At 68.0% G+C, this 18,881-nt stretch overlaps 3 protein-coding genes across 3 annotated transcripts; 1 reads left to right on the top strand and 2 right to left on the bottom strand.

The window, feature by feature from the left end:
• Positions 1-219: 219 nt before the first annotated feature.
• Positions 220-8,923, top strand: MARS1 (methionyl-tRNA synthetase 1). The gene is made up of 20 exons (XM_041472647.1): positions 220-227; positions 346-454; positions 804-938; positions 1,491-1,566; positions 1,657-1,811; positions 1,880-1,992; positions 2,270-2,386; positions 3,583-3,786; positions 4,121-4,322; positions 4,903-4,977; positions 5,060-5,230; positions 5,312-5,407; positions 5,491-5,608; positions 6,144-6,357; positions 6,862-6,993; positions 7,074-7,178; positions 7,944-8,127; positions 8,215-8,286; positions 8,475-8,582; positions 8,678-8,923. The coding sequence occupies exons 1-20, from the start codon at positions 220-222 to the stop codon at positions 8,822-8,824; spliced, it is 2,541 nt and encodes an 846-aa protein (XP_041328581.1). The 3' UTR covers positions 8,825-8,923.
• On the bottom strand, positions 8,885-10,081 carry DDIT3 (DNA damage inducible transcript 3). Its single transcript, XM_041472643.1, has 4 exons — positions 9,976-10,081; positions 9,745-9,792; positions 9,493-9,644; positions 8,885-9,402 (listed from the first exon to the last, which is right to left on the bottom strand). Exons 3-4 carry the CDS (start codon positions 9,619-9,621, stop codon positions 9,052-9,054), a joined length of 480 nt encoding a protein of 159 aa, XP_041328577.1. The 5' UTR covers positions 9,622-9,644; positions 9,745-9,792; positions 9,976-10,081; the 3' UTR covers positions 8,885-9,051.
• Positions 10,082-10,661: 580 nt separating this feature from the next.
• On the bottom strand, positions 10,662-17,804 carry DCTN2 (dynactin subunit 2). The gene is made up of 13 exons (XM_041472631.1): positions 17,662-17,804; positions 14,331-14,482; positions 14,158-14,219; positions 12,730-12,828; positions 12,449-12,609; positions 12,175-12,322; positions 12,023-12,088; positions 11,886-11,924; positions 11,706-11,783; positions 11,522-11,593; positions 11,334-11,436; positions 11,166-11,257; positions 10,662-10,974 (listed from the first exon to the last, which is right to left on the bottom strand). Exons 1-13 carry the CDS (start codon positions 17,793-17,795, stop codon positions 10,888-10,890), a joined length of 1,293 nt encoding a protein of 430 aa, XP_041328565.1. The 5' UTR covers positions 17,796-17,804; the 3' UTR covers positions 10,662-10,887.
• Between the last annotated feature and the right edge of the window lie 1,077 nt (positions 17,805-18,881).

Raw genomic sequence — 18,881 nt, 5'->3', positions numbered from 1 at the left:
CCCGCTATCCCATTTCCGTTATCCTGTTATCCTGCTATCCCGTTATCCCGCTATCCCATGCCCGTTATCCCGCTATCCCATCCCCGTTATCCCATTCCCGTTATCCCGTCCCTGTTCCCATCCCCGTTCCCATCCCGGTCATGGCGGCCCCACAGCCGCGTCCCCGTTGCCATGGCAACCTCCTTCCCGCTCTCTCGCGAGACTTAGGTGCGCGTCCAGATGGGCGTGTCCGGGGCGGAGCTAACACCGCCGGCCCCGCCCCCGGCCGCGGTCCCTCCCGCCGTGCCCCGCGCGGCCCCGCCCCCTCCGCCATGCGGCTCCGGGTCCCGCCGGGCGCTCCCGCAGAACCTGCCCCGACCCCCCTTCCCCCCCCAGGTATTTTTACCTGTGCCGTGGGGAGGAGCCCACCGACCTGACCACGCAGTGGCTGGAATGGGAGGCCACGGAGCTGCAGGTGAGTGCCCCGGTGTGCCCCCGGTGTGACCCAGGTGTGACCCCAGTGTGACTCCGGTGTGACCCCGGGGCTCTGCTCCCTGTGATCCTGATGTGACCCCGGTGTGTGCCTGAGGCTCGAGGCTCCCTGTCCCCAGTGTGACCCTGCTGTGTCTCTGCTGTGTCCCCTGCCGTCCGCTGATGTGACCCCGTTATGTCCCCTCTGTCCCCTGGTGTGTCCCCCTGCTGTCCCCCCCAATGTGACCCTGCTGTGTCCCCCCGCTGTGACCCCTTATGTCCCCACTGTGTCCCCTCGCTGTGACCGCGCTGTCCCCCCCCGTGACCCCGTTATGTCCCCGCTGTGTCCCCAGCCGGCGGTGGCCGCTGCCCTGTACCTGCGGCTGGTGCAGGGCCGGGCGGGGCCCGACGCCCTGGGGGTCCTGCAGCCCCTCCTGGCTCACCTGGAGCAGCACCTGGCCCGGAGCGGCACCTCCCACCTGGCGGGGGTGAGTGGGGGCCCGGGGGGAGCTGGGGGGGCTCGCTGCCACCTGCGGGACAGCTGTGTCCCCAGCTGTGTCCCCAGGTGTGTCCCCAGGTGTGTCCCCAGGTGTGTCCCCAGGTGTGTCCCCAGCCCTGTCCCCAGCTGTGTCCCCAGCCCTGTCCCCAGCCCTGTCCCCAGGTGTGCCCAAGGAGCGGGGGTGGGACACTGCTGACCCTGGGCTGGAAAATGGCCCCAGTGCCTCCCAGTGCACCCAGTGCCACCTGCAGCTCCCAGTGCTGCCTTTGCCTGGCAGCGCCACCCAGTGCCCCCAGTTCACACTCCCAGTCCCTTTCAGTGCCCCAGTTCACACTCCCAGTGCCCCCAGTTTACACTCCCGTGCCCTCCCAGTGCCCCCAGTTTGTCCCAGTTTGTCTTTATTCCTCCTACATGGCATTCCCAGTGCTCCCAGTTCACACTCCCAGTCCCCCCCAGTGCTCCCAGTCCCCCCCAGTGCCCCAGTTCACACTGCCAGTCCCCCCCAGTGCCCGCAGTCCCCGCCATGTCCCTGTGTCCCCAGGACGCCGCCTCGGTGGCTGACGTGGTGGTGTGGGGCAGCCTGTTCCCAGTGCTCCAGGACGACGCCAGTCTTCCCAGTAAGAGCGGGCTGGGGGTGGCTCGGGGGGGGCTGGGGGGTCCCAGCCGGGCCGGGCTGACCCCTGACCCCCCGTGCCTGCCGTGCCCAGGTGAGCTGCGGGTGCTGCGCTGCTGGCTCGGCGCCATGTCGGCGTGGGAGCCGTGCCGGGCCGCGGCCGCGCTGCTGCCGGAGGCGCTGCCGGAGCTCCGGAACCACCTGGGCCAGCACCCCCCGGCCCTGCCCGGCCCCCGCCACCAGCCCCAGGTGCGACCCCGCCCCGGGGGGAGGCTGGGGGGCACGTGGGAGCAGCCCCCCTCACCTGGTGCCCGCAGGAGGAGGAGAGCCCCGAGCGGATGCTGACCGACGACGACATCGCCGCCGCCGTGGAGATCTGGGCACGGGGCCCCGCGGCACTGCCCCCGCCCCGGCAGCCACGCACACCCGTGTGAGTGTGTGTGTGTGTGCCCAGGTGTGCTCACCTGTGTGTGTGTGTGCCCAGGTGTGCTCACCTGTGTGTGTGTGTGCCCAGGTGTGCTCACCTGTGTGAGCGTGCCCAGGTGGCACTCACCTGTGTGTGTGTGCCCAGGAGGTGCTCACCCGTGTGTGTGTGCCCAGGTGGCACTCAGCTGTGTGTGTGTGCCCAGGTGGTGCCCACCTGTGTGAGTGTGCCCAGGTGGCACTGGGGGTGCGGGGGGCGCTGCTCTGACCCCCCCTCCTGGCAGGTTACCTGTGGAGGGCGAGAGGAACGTGCTGATCACCAGCGCGCTGCCCTACGTCAACAACGTCCCTCACCTGGGCAACATCATCGGCTGCGTGCTCAGCGCTGACACCTTCGCCAGGTGAGGCTGCGGGGGCTCCCCGGGGCTGGGGCTGTGCTGCCTGCGCGGGTGGGGCAGCTGTGACAGGTGTGACAGGTGTGACAGGTGTGCATGGGGGGGGCTGTGTTCTCTGCCCAGGTGTTACAGGTGTGCACCTGGGGGCTGTGCTGCCTGCCCAGGGGTTACAGGTGTGCACCTGGGGGCTGTGCTGCCTGCCCAGGGGTTACAGGTGTGCACCTGCAGGTGCTGCCAGGTGCAGGAAACCTCGCTGGGACCAGCGGGTAGTGGGGGGATGGGATAATGACAAGGGGGTGGCTGGGAGGTTGTTGGGGGGTTTGTGCTATTTGCACACCTGTGCAGGTGTGGCAGGTGTGCCCCCTGCAGGTGTGACAGGTGTCCATGCCCAGGTGATAGAGGTGCCGCTGCAGGTGTGATAGGTGCTGGTACACAGGTGTGACAGGTGTGTCCCCAGAGGTGTGACAGGTGTGCCCTGCAGGTGTGACAGGTGTCTCTGCAGGTGTGATAGGTGTCCATACGTAGGTGTGACAGGTATGTCCCCAGGGGTGTGACAGGTGTGCCCTGCAGGTGTTACAGGCATGTTCCTGCAGGCATGGCAGATGTCCATGCTCAGGTGTGACAGGTGCCCCCATAGCTGTGACAGCTGCCCACACACAGGTGTGCCAGGTGCTCAGCCCCAGGTGTGCCAGGTGCTGAGACCCAGATGTGACGGGTACCCCAGAGGTGTGCCAGGTGCCCACATACAGGTGTCCCCAGTGCTGAGCCCAGATTTGCCAGGTGCTGAGCCCCAGGTGTGCCAGGTGCCCCAGAGGTGTGCCTAGTGCTGAGCTCAGGTGTGCCAGCTACTCAGCCTCAGATGTGCCAGGTACCAAACCCAGGTGTGCCCGGTGCCGAGCTCAGATGTGCCAGCTGCTCAGCCTCAGGTGTGCCAGGTGCCCACACACAGGCGTGCCCAGTCCTGAGCCCCACAGCTGTGCCCGCTGCTGAGCCCTAGAAGTGTGCCAGGTGCCCCAGAGGTGTGCCCAGTGCCGAGCCCAGGTGTGCCAGGAACCCCAGAGCTGTGCCCGGTGCCAAGCCCAGCTGTGCCCGGTGCCGAGCCCAGCTGTGCCAGGTACCCCACAGCTGTGCCCGGTGCCAAGCCCAGCTGTGCCCGCTGCCGAGCCCAGCTGTGCCCGCTGCTCAGCCCCAGGTGTGCGCAGGTACTGCCGCCTGCGGCGCTGGAACACGCTGTTCGTGTGCGGCACGGACGAGTACGGCACGGCCACGGAGACGCGGGCGCTGCAGGAGGGGCTGAGCCCGCAGGAGCTCTGCGACCGCTACCACGCCCTGCACGCCGACATCTACAGCTGGTTCCACATCTCCTTCGACCACTTCGGCCGCACCACCACGCCCCAGCAGACCAGGTGAGCCCCAGGCCAGGTGAGCCCCTAAGAGCCAGGTGAGCCCCTGGGGACCAAATAAGCCCCCAGACCAGCTGAGCTCCTAAAAGCCAGATAAGCCCCCAGATCAGGTGAGCCCCTAAGGGCCAGGTGAGCCCCAGCCAGCCAGGTGAGCCCCTGCAGGCCAGGTGAGCCCTTAAGGACCAGGTGAGGCCCCCAGACCAGGTGAGTCCCTGTAGGCCAGGTGAGTCCCTAAGGGCCGTGAGCCCCTGCAGGCCAGGTGAGCCCCTGGTGCCCAGGTGAGCCCCACCTGCACTGGGGGTACCTGTGGCTAGCGTGGCCTGCCCTCCCTGGCCAGGATCGCCCAGGACATCTTCCAGCGCCTGCTGGCCCGGGGCTTCCTGCTGCAGGACACGCTGGAGCAGCTCCGGTGCGAGAGCTGCGGGCGGTACCTGGCCGACCGCTTCGTGGAGGGCACCTGTCCCTTCTGCGGCTACGCCGAGGCCCGCGGGGACCAGTGCGACAAGTGCGGCAAGCTCATCAACGCCGTGGAGCTCAAGGTGGGCCCGCAGCCCCGGGGACCCCCGCTGCACCTGGGGGACCCCCCACTTCCCCTCACGGCTGTAGACCTCCCTAACTCCACTTTCACTCCTTGCCCCACTTGCGGGGACCCCCCACTCCTTTGGGGACCCCCACTTCCCCTCACCTTTGGGGACCTCCCTAACTCACCCTGGGCCTTCCCCTCTCACTTTTGGTAACATCCCTTGCCCCACCTGTGAGTACCCCCCAGCTCCACTTCTGGGGACCCCCTACTCTGTCTTTGGGGACCCCCACTTCCCCTCACCTTTTGAGGACCTCCCCAAATCACCCTGAGCCTTCCCCTCCCACTTTCGCCTCTTGTCTCACCTGTGGGGACCCCCACTCCACCTTTGGGGATCCCCTCACCTTTGTGCACCTCCCTAACTCACCCTGGGCCTTCCACTTTTGGTAAAGCCCCTTGCCCCACCTGTGGGGACCCCCCACTTCCCCTCACCTCTGTGCACCTCCCTAACTCCACTTCCACCCCTTGCCCCACCTGTGGGGACCCCCACTCCACCTCTGGGGATCCCCCCCACACTGGGGACCCCCGTTTGCCCCCAGAACCCCCAGTGCAAGCTCTGCCGTGGGACCCCGGTGGTGTCGCCCACCCAGCACCTGTTCCTGGACCTGCCCAAGGTGAGCTGCAGCCCTGGGGCAGCAGTGAGGGGGGCACGGGGCCCCCCAGGTGGCCCAGGTGTCCCAGCTGTGTGTCCCGCAGCTGGAGGGGCGGCTGGAGGCGTGGCTGGAGCGCACCTGGGCCGCAGGTGAGTGGACGGCCAACGCGCGGCACATCACGCGCACCTGGCTGCGCGACGGGCTCAGGCCGCGCTGCATCACCCGCGACCTCACCTGGGGCACGCCGGTGCCCCTCGACGGCTTCCGTGACAAGGTGGGTGCCCCCCATGGCCCCGGGTGCCCCTGCTGGGCGCTCCCCGCTGCGCTCACCTGCTCAGGTACCGCCCTCCCCCAGGTGTTCTACGTGTGGTTCGACGCTCCCATCGGGTACCTGTCCATCACGGCCAACTACACCGACCAGTGGGAGCGGTGGTGGAAGAACCCCCAGCAGGTGGGAGGAGGCAGGTGCTGGTGCAGGTGGGGACAGAGCAGGACGCTCGGCTGACGTCTCCCCCCGTCCCCGTTACCTGCCAGGTGGAGCTCTACAACTTCATGGCCAAGGACAACGTCCCCTTCCACAGCGTCGTGTTCCCCTGCTCGCTGCTGGGCGCCGACGACAACTACACCCTGGTGAATCACCTGATCGCCACAGGTACGGGCCCAGGTGTGGGGAGCCCAGGTGTGGGGAGTCCAGGTGGGAGGGGTCCCCGGGTATTGGGGAGCCCCAGGTGTTGGGGATCACGACCTCGGAGCGGTCCCCAGGTGTTGAGGAGCCCCAGCTGTGAGGGGTCCCTGCGTGTGGGGATCCCCAGGTGTGAGGGGTGCCCAGGTGTTTGGGAGCCCCAGGTGTGAGGGCCCCCCAGGTGTGAGGGGTCCCTTGGTGTGGAGATCCCCAGGTGTGGGGAGCCCTAGCTGGGAGGGGTCCCCAGGTGTGAGGGATCCTCAGCTGGGAGGGTCCCTGGGTGAGGGGATCCCCAGGTGTGAGCAGTCCCCAGGTGTTGGGGATCCCCAGGTGTGAGGGGTCCCTGCGTGTGGGGATCCCCAGGTGTGAGGGTCCCCATGTGTTGGGGATCCCCAGGTGTGAGGGGTCCCCAGGGGTGGGGGCTCCACCCTCCCCATGCCATGCCTGGGGCCGTTACCTGCCTGGGAGGGGCCAGCTCCCCACGGTGGGGCTCACCTGTCCCCAGAGTACCTGAACTACGAGGATGGGAAGTTCTCCAAGAGCCGGGGCGTGGGCGTGTTCGGGGACATGGCCAAGGACACCGGGATCCCGGCCGACGTCTGGCGCTTCTACCTGCTGTACCTGCGGCCCGAGGGCCAGGACAGCGCCTTCTCCTGGGCTGACCTCCTGCTCAAGAACAACTCGGAGCTGCTCAACAACCTGGGCAACTTCATCAACAGGTAGGGACACTGGGGAGGAGGGCTGGGCCACAGCTGTGCTCACACCTGTCCCCAAACTGTCCCCAGGCTGTGCTCACAGCTGTCCCCGGGCTGTGCTCACACCTGCCCCCAACCTGTGCCCAGAATGGGCTCACACCTGTCCCCAGGCTGTGCTCACAGCTGTCCCCAGCCTCTCCCTGGGCTGTGCTCACACCTGTCCCCAACCTGTGCCCAGAATGGGTCACAGCTGTCCTCAGGCTGTGCTCACACCTGTCCCCGGGCTGTGCTCACACCCGTCCCAAACCTGTCTGTGGGCTGTGCTCACACCTGTCCCCACCTGTCTCCGGGCTGTGCTCACACCTGTCCCCAACCTGTCCCCAGGCTGTGCTCACACCTGTCCCCAACCTGTCTGTGGGCTGTGCTCACACCTGTCCCCACCTGTCCCCGGGCTGTGCTCACACCTGTCCCCGCGCTGTGCTCACACCTGTCCCAGGTTGTGCTCACACCCGTCCCCACTGTCCCCAGGGCTGGCATGTTCGTGTGCAAGTTCTTTGGGGGCACCGTGCCCCCCATGGCGCTCACGGCCGAGGACCAGCGGCTCCTGGCCCGGGTCACGCTGGAGATGCGCCAGTACCACCAGCTGATGGAGAAAGTCCGGTGGGTCCTGGGGGTCCCAGAGCCCGGGGGGGGGTGCAGAGCCTGCCCTGCAGGTGCTCAGCCCCCCCATGCCCCCCCAGCATCCGCGACGCGCTCAGGTGCGTGCTCAGCATTTCCCGCCACGGCAACCAGTACATCCAGGTGAACGAGCCTTGGAAGCGCATCAAGGGCGATGAGAAGGACAGGTGGGGACGGATGGGGCACCTGGGGACAGGGAGGGGGCACAGGTGGGGACTGGGGATGCTGGAGGGGGGCACAGCCACGATCTGAGGGGGTACAGGGTGACTGGGGTGCCATGGAGGGGCCCCCACTCCTGGCTCTTGTCAGGGTGGGGCTGGCACCGATGGGGGCACAGGGTAGGGATGGAGTGAGGCCAGGAGTGGGGGGACACTGGAAGGTCCCTGGTCACAGGCACTGAGTGGCAGGGCACGGGGGGTTCCTGATGGCCCCTCCCACGGGCAGTGACCGGGGAGGGGGGCGAGGGCGGGACACGGGGCACAAGGGACACTGAGGCACTGCGCTCCCCCAGGCAGCACAGGCACATGGCCTTGGGGGTGACTGAGCAGGGAGGGTCACAGAGGGGTCACCGAGCGTGTCCCTGCCCCAGGGGGTCACAGAGGTGTCACCGAGCATGTCCCTGCCCCAGGGGGGTCACTGGTCAGGGAGGGTCACAGAGGTGTCACCGAGCGTGACCCCACCCCAGGCAGTGCAGGACACGGGGGTCACTGAGCAGGGAGGGGTCACAGAGGGGTCACCGAGCATCCTGCCCCATCGGGTCACCAAGCAGGGAGGGTCACAGAGGTGTCACCGAGCGTGACCCCACCCCAGGCAGTGCAGGACACGGGGGTCACTGAGCAGGGAGGGGTCACAGAGGGGTCACCGAGCATCCTGCCCCATCGGGTCACCAAGCAGGGAGGGTCACAGAGGTGTCACCGAGCGTGTCCCTGCAGGCAGCGCGCAGGGACGGTGACCGGTGTCGCGGTGAACGTGGCGGCGGCGCTGGCCGCACTGCTCCAGCCCTTCGTGCCCGGGGTCAGCGCCGCCATCCAGGGCCAGCTCCGCATCCCCCCGGAGCGCTGCGGCCTCGGGCCCGGCCTCACCTGCACCCTGCCCGCCGGGCACCGCGTTGGCACGGTACGGCCGGGGGAGGGCAGGGCAGGCCCTGCGGGGGGGGCACCCGCGGGTGCTGACCCCCAGGTGTGACCCCTCTGTCCCTGCCAGGTGAGCCCCCTGTTCCAGAAGCTGGAGCCTGAGCAGGTGGAAGCCCTGCGCCAGCGCTTTGGGGGAGGGCAGGTGAGTGGGGGCTCAGGTGCCCCCCCACTTCGGGCACCTGCAGCCCCACCCTCCCTGTCCCTCCCCTCCCCATTCCCATTCCAAAGGTGCTGCTGCAGAGCCCCAGGTAACTCCTGGTGCTGCTCCAGGTGAGCTGCACCTGCCTGGAATAGGAGTGAGGGGGCTTGACCCATCTCTTCCTCTTCCAGGCCAAGCAGCCCCCCCCAGCCTCAGCCCCCCCTGCCCCCCCCAACACCTCAGCAGCTCCAGGTGACCCCAAACTGATCCAGGAGCTGACGGAGCAGGTGGCCAAGCAGGTGAGGGAGCACAGGGCACGGGACACACACTGTCATGCCTCTAACCCTCCCCAAATCCTCATCACACCCTCAAATCCTTCCTCCCACCTGTCCAGGGCAACCTGGTGAGGCAGCTGAAGGCTGCCCAGGTGGAGAAGGCCCAGGTGGACGCCCAGGTGGCCAAACTGCTGGAGCTGAAGCAGCAGCTGGCGCTGGCCGAAGGCCGGAGCCCCGAGGTCCCCAAGGGCAAGCGGAAGAAGTGACCCCAGCACCCAGGCCGGGACACCCTGAGGAGTTCCAGTAACCAAACTGGGCCGCGCGGGTTGTGGTCGGACGTGTGTAATAAATGACAAAGAGCTGTACAACGGCGTGGAGCAGCTGCATCCACTTGTCTGTCCCAGCGTCCATCTGTCCATAGGGCTGTCCCCGCGCTCCGGGGGGCAGCAGAGTCCTTGTCCCCAGCCGCGCGGGGTCCGTGTCCCGGCAGGCGCTACACCTGGCGCAGGTTGACGATGCGGTCGATGAGCGCGGCCCGGGTGCGCTGCACCTCGCTGCTGAGCCGCTGGATCTCGGCGCGGAGCCGCTCGTTGTGCGCCGTCAGCTCCCGCACCCGCCGCTCCCCGTCCCGCTGCCGCGGAGCCCCGGCGCCGCCGCGCCGCTTCCTCCGCGCCCCCCGCGCCTTCTCCTCTTCCTCTTCCGCCTCCTCGGCGGGGCCCGGCCCGCTCCCGCCGGGGGTCGCGGCCGGGGGCTCTGCCGGAGCCGCTCCCTCCGGCTCCAGCAGCTGCAGCAGCTCCTCGGCCAGAGCCAGGTCCAGCCCGCAGCCCCCCGGGCCCGGCTCCACCTGCGGAGGGAGCGGAACCGGGGCCGGTGATGGAGCGGGGGCCGCGCCCCGCGCCCGCCGCCCCGGGGGCGCCGCCGGCCCCGCGCTCACCTGCTCGGGCCCCCAGGCGGGGGCGGGCCCGGGGGGCTCCGCCGCCAGCACCTCCTGCAGGTCCTCGTACCAGCCGTCCAGCTCCCAGCCGGGGGGGCCGCCCGGCCCCCACAGCCCCTCGGCCGCCATCGTCACCTCGGGCCCGGCGTGGGCTGCGGGAGGGAGCGAAGGACGGGAACGGAGTGAGGGAGAGCGGGGCGGGACCCCCGGTGCCCGGGCCGGCCCCGGCAGCCAAAGGGGGTGACCCCTTACCTGCTCTCAGGTGTGGTGGTCGGCGAGGACACACTTTCTCCTTGATGCCTGGGGAAGGAGGAGGGGGTGCTCTTAGGAGGGGTGACCCCCAAGGGGGGGCTCGCCGGGGCTCGGAGCCCCCGTCCCGCGGAGACAGCTCCGGGCGCTCCGGTTCCCCTCGGCCGGCGGCCCCCGTGCCCCCCGGGCGTCCCCCGGGGCCGGTCCCCGGGCTGCCCCCCGCCCTCCCCGCACCTTCCTGGGTGGTCCCGGCTGCCCCCGGCCCCGCTCCGCTCGCTGCCCCCTGTTCATCCTCGTCCGCATCGTCCCGCGCTGCGCCCAGCCCCCCGCGCCGCGCCGCTTTAACTGCAGCCTGACGCAACGCTCGCGCCGGCGGCAGCCAATGGGCGCGCGGGATGCGTGACTGGCAGGAGAGCGCCAACCAATGGGAGAGCGGCGGCGGCGGGATGAGCGGCACCGCCTAGCGCGAGGGAGGGGCGCGTGGGGGGTCACGCGGGGATGATGCAATGGCGGGAAATGGGCCACGCCCACCAGCGGGCAAGGGGCGAGGGGCGGGGCTTGGCGGGAATGGGCGGGGATTACGGGGAGTGGGCGGGGCTTCGGTGCCACCCACTGGGGGGGGGGGGGAACTGGGGGGGTCCTGCGGGCACTGGAGCTGGGAGGGATGGCGGGACTGGGGGGGGCTGGTGGCACCTGTGGGGGGACAACTGGTGCCATGGGGGTGCTCTGGCTGTGGGTGGGGGGCTGCAGGACCCGTGTGAGGGTTGGGGACACACCCGGGACCCCTCCCCTGTCTGTGGGTCCAGCTGCCCCCAGCCCCTCATCCTTGTGGGGGTCCCACACGTTCCCCTCGTGTCCCCCGCAGTCCCCAGTTTGGGGGGCCCCGCTCCTGCCCCCCACCAGAGATACAGACACACACCCCGGGAGCCGAGCTGTTTATTGGGGTACGGGGGGACCAGACACCCACAGCTGGGGAGGGAGCGGGGGACAGGCAGGACCCCCGTGGGGACAGGGACACAGGACGGGGGGCCGAGCCAGGGTATTTACAAGCAGCAGCTGGGACCTGTGGGGGGTCACAGGGCCCAGGGGGTCCTGGGGGGGCACGGGAATGTCCTCAGGGGAGCCCCGGGGGTGTTCTGGGGCCTTTCACTTCTGCAGCCGCTTGATGCGGGCGTCGATGTCGGCAAAGTTGTCCTCGACGATGGCCAGGTTGTCCTTCATGGTCTTCTGCACCTGGGGGGCAGGGAGATGGGTGAGGGGGGGATGGGGCAGGGAGGGATGGGGCAGAGGGTGATGGGGCAGCTGGGGATGGGTGATGTGAGTCAGTGAGGATGGGGAGATAGGGGATGGAGGTGAGGGTCATGGGGTGATGGGGGACAGGGTGATGGGGTGACAGGGGGCAGTGGGGGGCCAGGGGGACCCACCTCAGCCAACAGCACCGCGTTGTCCTTGAGAGCTCCTGCGATCTCCTGCTGCGTCGTGTCCAGGTGCACCAGCACCTGCCCGAACTGGGTGGCTGCAGGGGGACACACCTGAGTGCTGGGGAGGGCAGTGACCCCCACCAGGTGTCCCCCAGCCCCCCCGGCCCTCACCTTGCTCGTGCAGGTCCCTCAGGGTCACCAAGCGCTGCACCACGTCGGGCAGGGCGCTGGCCACGGCGTCCCAGCTCTGCAGCGTCTCGTACAGCTGGTGGATCTGGGGGGCAGCGGGTGGGGGATCAGCACAGCCTGGGGGGGCTTTTCTGGATCTCCCCCTGGCCTCTGGGCCTCACAGCCCATACCTTGCTCTGGGTGTCAGCGTCCTGCACCGTGGCCTTGTGCTTGGCGATCTCGTTCACCTTCCCCAGGACGCTCTGGTGTGGGGGGAGAAAAACCCCAAATCCAGCAGTGGGCCCCAAATCCAGTAATGCCTCCCAGTTTCAGCAGTGCCCCCCAATTTCAGCAGTGCCCCCCAGCTCCCCTCACCTGCAGCCGAGCCTCCACCTGGTCCAGCACAGCCACGTCCAGAACGTTCACCTTGGCCTGCAGCACCTGCACCGTGTCCTGGGGAGGGGGGACAGGTGAGGGGGGTACAGCAGCCCCCCCCAAAGAACTGAGGGCAGGGGGGGGCCAGGGGTTCCTCCAAACACCTCTTTCCCAACTCACCATGAGACTGGAGCCCTTCAGCCCCACCAGCAGTGGGTTCTGTGGGGGGAAATGGTGTCAGTAGGTGCAGATGAAGGACGGGGGCAGGAAAGTGGCAGGAGGGAAGCAGGGCAGCCCCCCCTCACCTGGGCACTCACCTGGCTGTCGGGCTCACACCTCATGGCCGCCTCCAGCTGTGCCAGACGCTTCTCCAGCTCCGACACCTGCGGGGTTTGGGGTGAGGTGTCGGTCCCAGGTGTGGTGTCCCCCTCCCCAGGACACCCCTGCGGGGCCAGCAGCCCCCGCTCACCTTGGCAGACTGGGCAAACTGGTCCTGCTCCGGCCTCCAGTAGAGCTCGAAGGTGACAGCATCGCCGGCAGGGGGGGCGGCCCGCGCGGGGCCCTTCCCCGCCGTGGCTTTGCTGCACTTGGCCACCTCCAGCTGCTGCAGCAGCCGCCTGGGGACAGCCAGGAGGGGACAGGGTGGGCACAGCGACAAGGCAGGCAGGGGACAAGCTGGAGGGTCCCTGTCCCACCCCACGGGGACTCTGCCATGCTTCCTCGGGGTGGTGTCCCCCACTCACTTGGCCAGGGCACCCTCGGGATCAGCAAAGTCGACGGCAGCACCAGGGCCCAGAACCTTCTCCAGGTGGGAGCTGAGCAGCTGCTGCTTCAGCACCTCCACCTGCCTGGCCAGGGCCATGGGCGTCAGCTCCTCCTCAGCCCCCGACTCCTTCACTGAGCTCTGGGGACACAAAGGGGCTGTGTCACCCCCGGGACACACCCTGGGACAGGTGAGGGCTCACCTGTGCACACAGGTGCTGTGTCACCCCCAAGCCCTGCCCCAGGACAGGTGGGAGCTCACCTGGATCTGCTCCACGTCTCGGAGCAGCTCCTGCACCTCGTGCTGCAACCTCTGGAATCGCTGCTGCGGCGTCTCCTTGGCACCAAGACCCTCACCCAGCTGTGGGACAAATGGGTCGGGGGGCTCACGGGGGGCTCACACAGGGTCAGGGGAGCTCATGGGATGGTGGAGGGGTCATGGTGGTTCAGGGGCCTCAGAGGGGTCAGGGGGCTCAGGTGTCTCATGGAGTGCTCAGGGATCTCATGGTGGTTCAGGGGTCTCACAGAGTTCAGGGGGCCCAGAGGGGTCAGGGGTCTCACAGAGTTCAGGGGGCTCAGGGGGTTCACAGGTGCTGGCAGCACCTGGCATCAAGCAGAAGGAGCAGGTGAGGCCTGCAGGGACAGGTCAGAGCAGCCTCAGGTGACAGAACCTCAGGTGGCACCTAAAGGGAACCTGACGGGGCCAGTGGGGCAGGGCAGGAGCAGCCCAGGACAGTCCTGAACCCACAGGGAGAGGGGCTGCACTGGAGCTCATCTTCATCCTCACGGAGCTCCTCATCTTCACACTCACAGCTCCCCGTCTTCATCCTCATGAAGCTCATCTTCACCCCCATGGAACTCCTCATCCTCACCCACATGAAGTTCCCCATCACCACCCCCATGGATCTCCCCATTTCAGTGCCCACAGAGCTCTTCCCCCTCCTCCTCCTCCTCCTCACCCAGGCTCTAAAGCTGTGGGGTGGCTCTGGGTAGTGGCATGCCCCCTGTGGAATGTGAGGGTTCCCTGGTCCTTGCTCAAACCCAGCTGTTCCCAGAGATACCCTGAGCTGGGCTGGCCTGACAGTGACCAGCCCAGGGGACGCAGATGTCACCCCCTCTCAGCAGGCCAAGAAGGAGCCAGGTGACCCTCAGCCACCTTCTCCCCTTTGGCCCTGGGTGACAGGGCCTGCAGCCCACCCTGAGCCCCCTGGGAGGGTCCTGAGGGATCAGAGGAACTGGGACAGCCCAGGGAATTGGGGTGACAGAACTTCAGTCAGTGAGGGGACAGGCAGGGCCCTGCTGGGGAAACAGCCCAGCACCAGGACACGGGGGAGTACCCAGGAAAGGCCCGGGGGCCTGGGGGACACCCAGCTGAACATGAGCCAGCCAGGATTACCTGGGACTGTCAGGACCACCCCCAGATCCACCCTGGGACTCCCAGCTCCAGCCAGGACTTGGTGACCACCGCTGTCCTGAGCACCCTCGAGGGTCTGTGGTGAGGACAGGGGCTCCCAGCACGGCAGACTGGGATGGACTGGGCAGAGACCAGCACGGTGCTGGTGGAGCTGGCACACGGCTCCTGTGAGGCTAGGGGCTGCAGCAGGTGACCCCAGGGGTCCCAAGGGACCTGTGGCACCCAGGGGTGCCCCAAGCACTGCGTGGGGAGGGGGGGCGCCCCTTGCCCACTCACCATCTCATACTCCCCAGCCTCGTAACCCGTTGTCCGCGTGCGGCCGATGCGGTCAGAGAAATCTGCAAGAGGCAGAGGCGGGTGTGACCCAACCCAGCTCGGGGGGCTCAGTGTCCCCGTGGTCCCCCGGCTCATGGCCAGCCCCCCTGGCCCCCCCGAGCTCCCCAGCTCACCCACACCCTCCGTGCCCAGGCGCTTGTCCCGGAACTTCTCGTAGGCAGCGTTGGGGTTGATGATCAGGTGCTCCACGCTGGTGCTGCTCAGCTCCTCCTGCACACGGAGCCACGTCAGGGACAGGGACACGGCGTCCCCAGACTGCCACCACCTCCCCCGGCAGGGACAGGGATGGGACAAGGGAGCCCCAGGGCTGCCACCACCCCCAGCACACGGCGTGGCTAGCCTGGTCCTCCCCAGGACACAGGCGCAGGCCCCAGGGCAGCCCAGTGAGGGCTCTGCTGGCAGTGATGTGGCATGTCCCCAAGGGTCCAGGGTGGGGACAGCACACCCCCAGACTGGCCTGGCCTAGGGGGAGGTACTCTCAAGAGTCTGGAGTGGGGATGTTGGACCCCTGGTGCAGTGTGGGGACATCAGACCCAAGCTTGGCCCAGCGTGGTGGCACTGGACTCTGGTGACACTGGGCCCTGGTCTGGCCCAGCCCAGCAGGCAGGGCTCCCCCAAAGACGTGTCAGGACTTTGGGCCCCTGGCCTGGCCCAGCTCAGGGACCCCCAAGGTTCAGCCTATCCCGATCTGTGGAACATTCCAGCAGCCCCTGGCCAGGACCAGGACCCATTGCTGGTCCCTCCAGGGTGACCCCTGTCCCCATGGGACTGTCGCTGTCCCCAGCTGTGTTTTGGCAGGACAACCTCCTCCCCAGGGTGACCCCCGGCCCCCTGGGGCTGTCACTGCCCTCTGGCTGCCTTTTGGGCTGATCAGGGGGGCAGTGGGGGGCATAGGCCCCCAGGCCCCCAGACCGGGGGCAGTGCCCTGTGCCAGGCAGGGTGGGCACAGCCGGTGTGTCCCTTGCCCCCTGCTGCCATCAAGGGGGTCCCCAGCTCAGCAGGGCTCTGGGGGGACCCAAAGGATCCCCGTGTGCCACTGTGCAGCACCCCCAGGCTCTGGCCCGGGTGGTTTCAGGGCCCTGGTTTGCTGCGGGCAGTGAGAGCGGCGGGAGCAGCGCTGGCAGTGTTAGGGGGCTGCGGTGGGTGGCAGCGGGTGACAGTGGCTGAGGGACAGTGACAGCGGCCGGGAGACGGGCGCTTACCAGCTCCTGGCGTTTCCCAGAGGTGAGAAAGTCAGAGCAAGGTTAGAGAGGGGAGAGAGAGACAAAATCCGCGTTAGAAGGTCCGGCCCGCGCTCGCCGCCCCCCGAGGGCTGGGGACCCCTGCGAGACAGGGAACCCCACGGGCTGGGGACCCCCGAGGGCTGGGGACCCCTGCAGGATGTGGGGCAGTGGGACAGACCCGGGGCAGCCGGGGATGGGGGCAGCAGGGCCGTGCTCTGGAGGGGAGCAGGACGTGGCCAGAGTTTGGGGGATCACCCCCTAACTCCCCTCAGGAGCTCCAGCTCTTCCCCGGTGCTCCCCCACAGGACCCCAACACTCAGGGGGACCCCCAGAGACCCCAGGGAGCCTGGGGGGCTCTGAAGGGCCAGGAGCTGCCCCAGCCCAGCAGCTGCCCCATGCAATGCTGGCAGCAGTGAGGGGGCTCAGCACGGCCCCCCCATGCCCAGGCAGTGTCCCCAGGGCAATGAGACCCAGCCCGGGGGTCCTGGGGGGTCCCGGGGGTCCCAAGGCCAGGTGGGCAGTACGGGCAGCAGGCAGAGGATGCAGAGGGCAAGGCAGAGCAGGAGGGCAGTGCAGGGCACCCCAAAACCCCCAGAGCAGCAGGGGGACCCCAGAGGGGACAGCGCTGGGACCCCCATGCACATGCAGCAGTGCCCCCCCATGCACCCCAAAGCAGGGCCGCGCTTACTTGTGCAAACTGAGTCCAGGCCAGGCGGGAGCGGGGGGGAAGCGGGGGGAGCCCTGGTCAGTTTGGGGGGCTCCCCGAGGGGGAGGAAGGACCCCCCAACACCCCAGAGCTGGTGAAGGGCTCCCTGAGGCAGGAGGGGCTCAGGACCCCCCATCTGTCACCTCCCCCCACAGCAGGGGCCACATGTCACCTCATGACTGGGTCCAGTTTGGGCTCAAACCCCTGTTTCAGCCCATCGTGCTGCCCTGGCTCTCATGGGGGGGGGTCTCTTTGCCCCCCTCAGGATTTGGGGGTACCTGGTGGGCCCTGCTCCATGTCAGGGATCTGTGCCAATCTGCCAGACCCCAAAAACACCACTGGCACTGATGGTAGAGGGCAGGTGTTGCACCCCCTGCACCCCCAAGGCCTGGCACCCCCTCACTGGCTCGGGGGGCACCGAGTCACCCCTCAGGCTGTGACCCCTGAACCCCCACTGTCCTCCCCAGCACAGCTGGGGGTCACCCCACAGCCCCGGGGGTCCCCTGAGCCCCACCAGGATGGACCCCTGTCACTGCACACTGAATTCCCTGTGCAGCCACCCCTAAGAATGGCCTTAGCCCAGGCTGGGGACCCCCCACTACTCACAGCAGGTTCAGGGGGTCCCCCTTGTTCCCCTCGGGGTGGGGTTGGGGAACTGGCAGCCCCTTCCCCTTGGGGACAAGGACAGCAAGGACAGGGACACCCAGCCCGTGTGGGGGAGGCTGTTTGCTGCTCTCCCATTCCTGCCCCAAAAGCACAGGCAGGGTGCCACAGGGGGATGGGGGGCTACACTGCAGAGGACACTGTCACTGTGAGGGGACACTGGGAGTGCAGGGGGACACTGGGACTGTAGGGGACACTGTCACTGCAGGGGACACTGTCACTGTGAGGGGACATTGGGACTATGGGGAACGCTGTCACCGTGGGAGGACACTGTCACTGTTAGGGGACACTGTCACTGCAGGGCACACTGTCACTGTGAGGGGACACTGTCACTGTGGTGGGACATTGGGACTGCAGGGGGACATTGGGACTGTAGGGGACACTGTCACTGTGAGGGGACACTGTCACTGCAGGGGACACTGTCACCGTGGGGGGACACTGTCACCGTGGGGGGACACTGTCACTGTGACCGTGGGGGGACACTGTCACTGTGGGGGACACTGTTGCCGTGAGGGACACTGTTGCCGTGAGGGGACACTGTCACTGTGGGGGGACACTGTCACCGTGTGGGACACTGTTGCTGTGAGGGGACACTGTCACTGTGGGGGGACACTGTCACCGTGAGGGACACTGCCACTGCAGGGGGACATTGGGACTGTGGGGGACACTGTCACCGTGAGGGACACGGCCACTGCAGGGGGACATTGCCCCCGTGGGGTGACGTGTCACTGTGCAGGATGTGCTGCTGGGTGCGTGGGAGCCGGTTCCCTGCCACGGTGCCAGTCCTGGGGGTCCTGGGGGGTCCCGGGGGTCTGCTCCAGCTGCTGCTGCTCCCCCCTGGCCGGGCCTTACCGCCTCGAACTCGGCCTGGTCATCCTCGGGCAGGTCACTGGTCTCGTACACGTCGGGCTCGTTCCGGGCCTGCGGCACCAGGGGCTGTGCTGGGACCCCCACAGCGGCCCCTGACCCCCACACCTCATCCCCATGGACAGCTCTGAAGGGTCACATCTCCCTCTGGACACCCCAATGTCCCCACAGCCCTTGCTGACTGTCCCTGCTCCCCCAAAAGCACTCAAACACTGCAGTGTCCCCCCAGCACCCCAACTCACTGCCCCTGTCCCCTGCTCCACGTCCCACTTCCCAGTCACCCCAAACACACGGGGTGCCCCCACCCCCCCGGGACCCGTGTTCCCCCCACAGACAGACCCACAGACAGACAGGTGCTCCCTGGCACCCCAAGCCCCCTCCCATTCCTACAGACACCCCAAACATTGCCAACCCCCACACCCCACTGACCCCTCAGCTCACCCCCAGATCTTCTCAGAGACCCACAGCCCCTCAAATTCCCCAAATCCCTCTGGTTCCCAGACCCTGTCAGTCATTCCAATCTCAGACATCCCGAACTGACTCGATCCCTGCAGCCCCTCAGCCCCCCCCAGAGCCCTCAGACCTCCTCAGGACCCCTGATTCCCCCAATCCCCTCAGATCCCCCAAAACCCTTGGAACCCCCAGCCCCTGCCAGTGCCCGCAGATCCCTGAATCCCTGCAGATTTCCCCGGATCCTGCAGATTCCCCCAGATCCCCTCACCACCCTGAGACCCCGCACAGCACCCTCAGATCCCCAAATTCCTGCAGATTTCCCCGGATCCTGCAGATTCCCCCAGATCCCCTCACCACCCTGAGACCCCGCACAGCACCCTCAGATCCCCCTGGCCCACTCTGGCCCTCTCAGAGCCACCCTTCTCCCACGTCCCCAGCCCCTGCATCTGCATGTCCTGCTGGTTCCCCCACTGTTCTGAGACCCCCTGGCCTTCTCAAGGCACGGGGGGACACGCACGGGGGGACACACGGGGGGCACACGGGGGGACACGGGGTTCAGATGTGGGGACACACGGGTGAGACACCGGGAGACACGAGGGGGGCACAGGGGCACACAGTGAGGGGACACACGGGCAACACATGAGGGGCACATGGGGGAGCGCAGGGATGGGCGACACGGAGGGACACGGGGGGACACCGAGCCGGTCTCACGGGTAGGGGCACGCACAGGCCGGGTGGCACTGGGGTGCACC

Source organism: Pyrgilauda ruficollis, unplaced genomic scaffold (assembly GCF_017590135.1).
Source record: "Pyrgilauda ruficollis isolate IOZ18807 unplaced genomic scaffold, ASM1759013v1 scaffold295, whole genome shotgun sequence".
NCBI lineage: Eukaryota > Metazoa > Chordata > Aves > Passeriformes > Passeridae > Pyrgilauda > Pyrgilauda ruficollis.
Note: the sequence above shows the minus strand (reverse complement) of the source record. Positions and strands in the feature narration are given on the sequence as shown.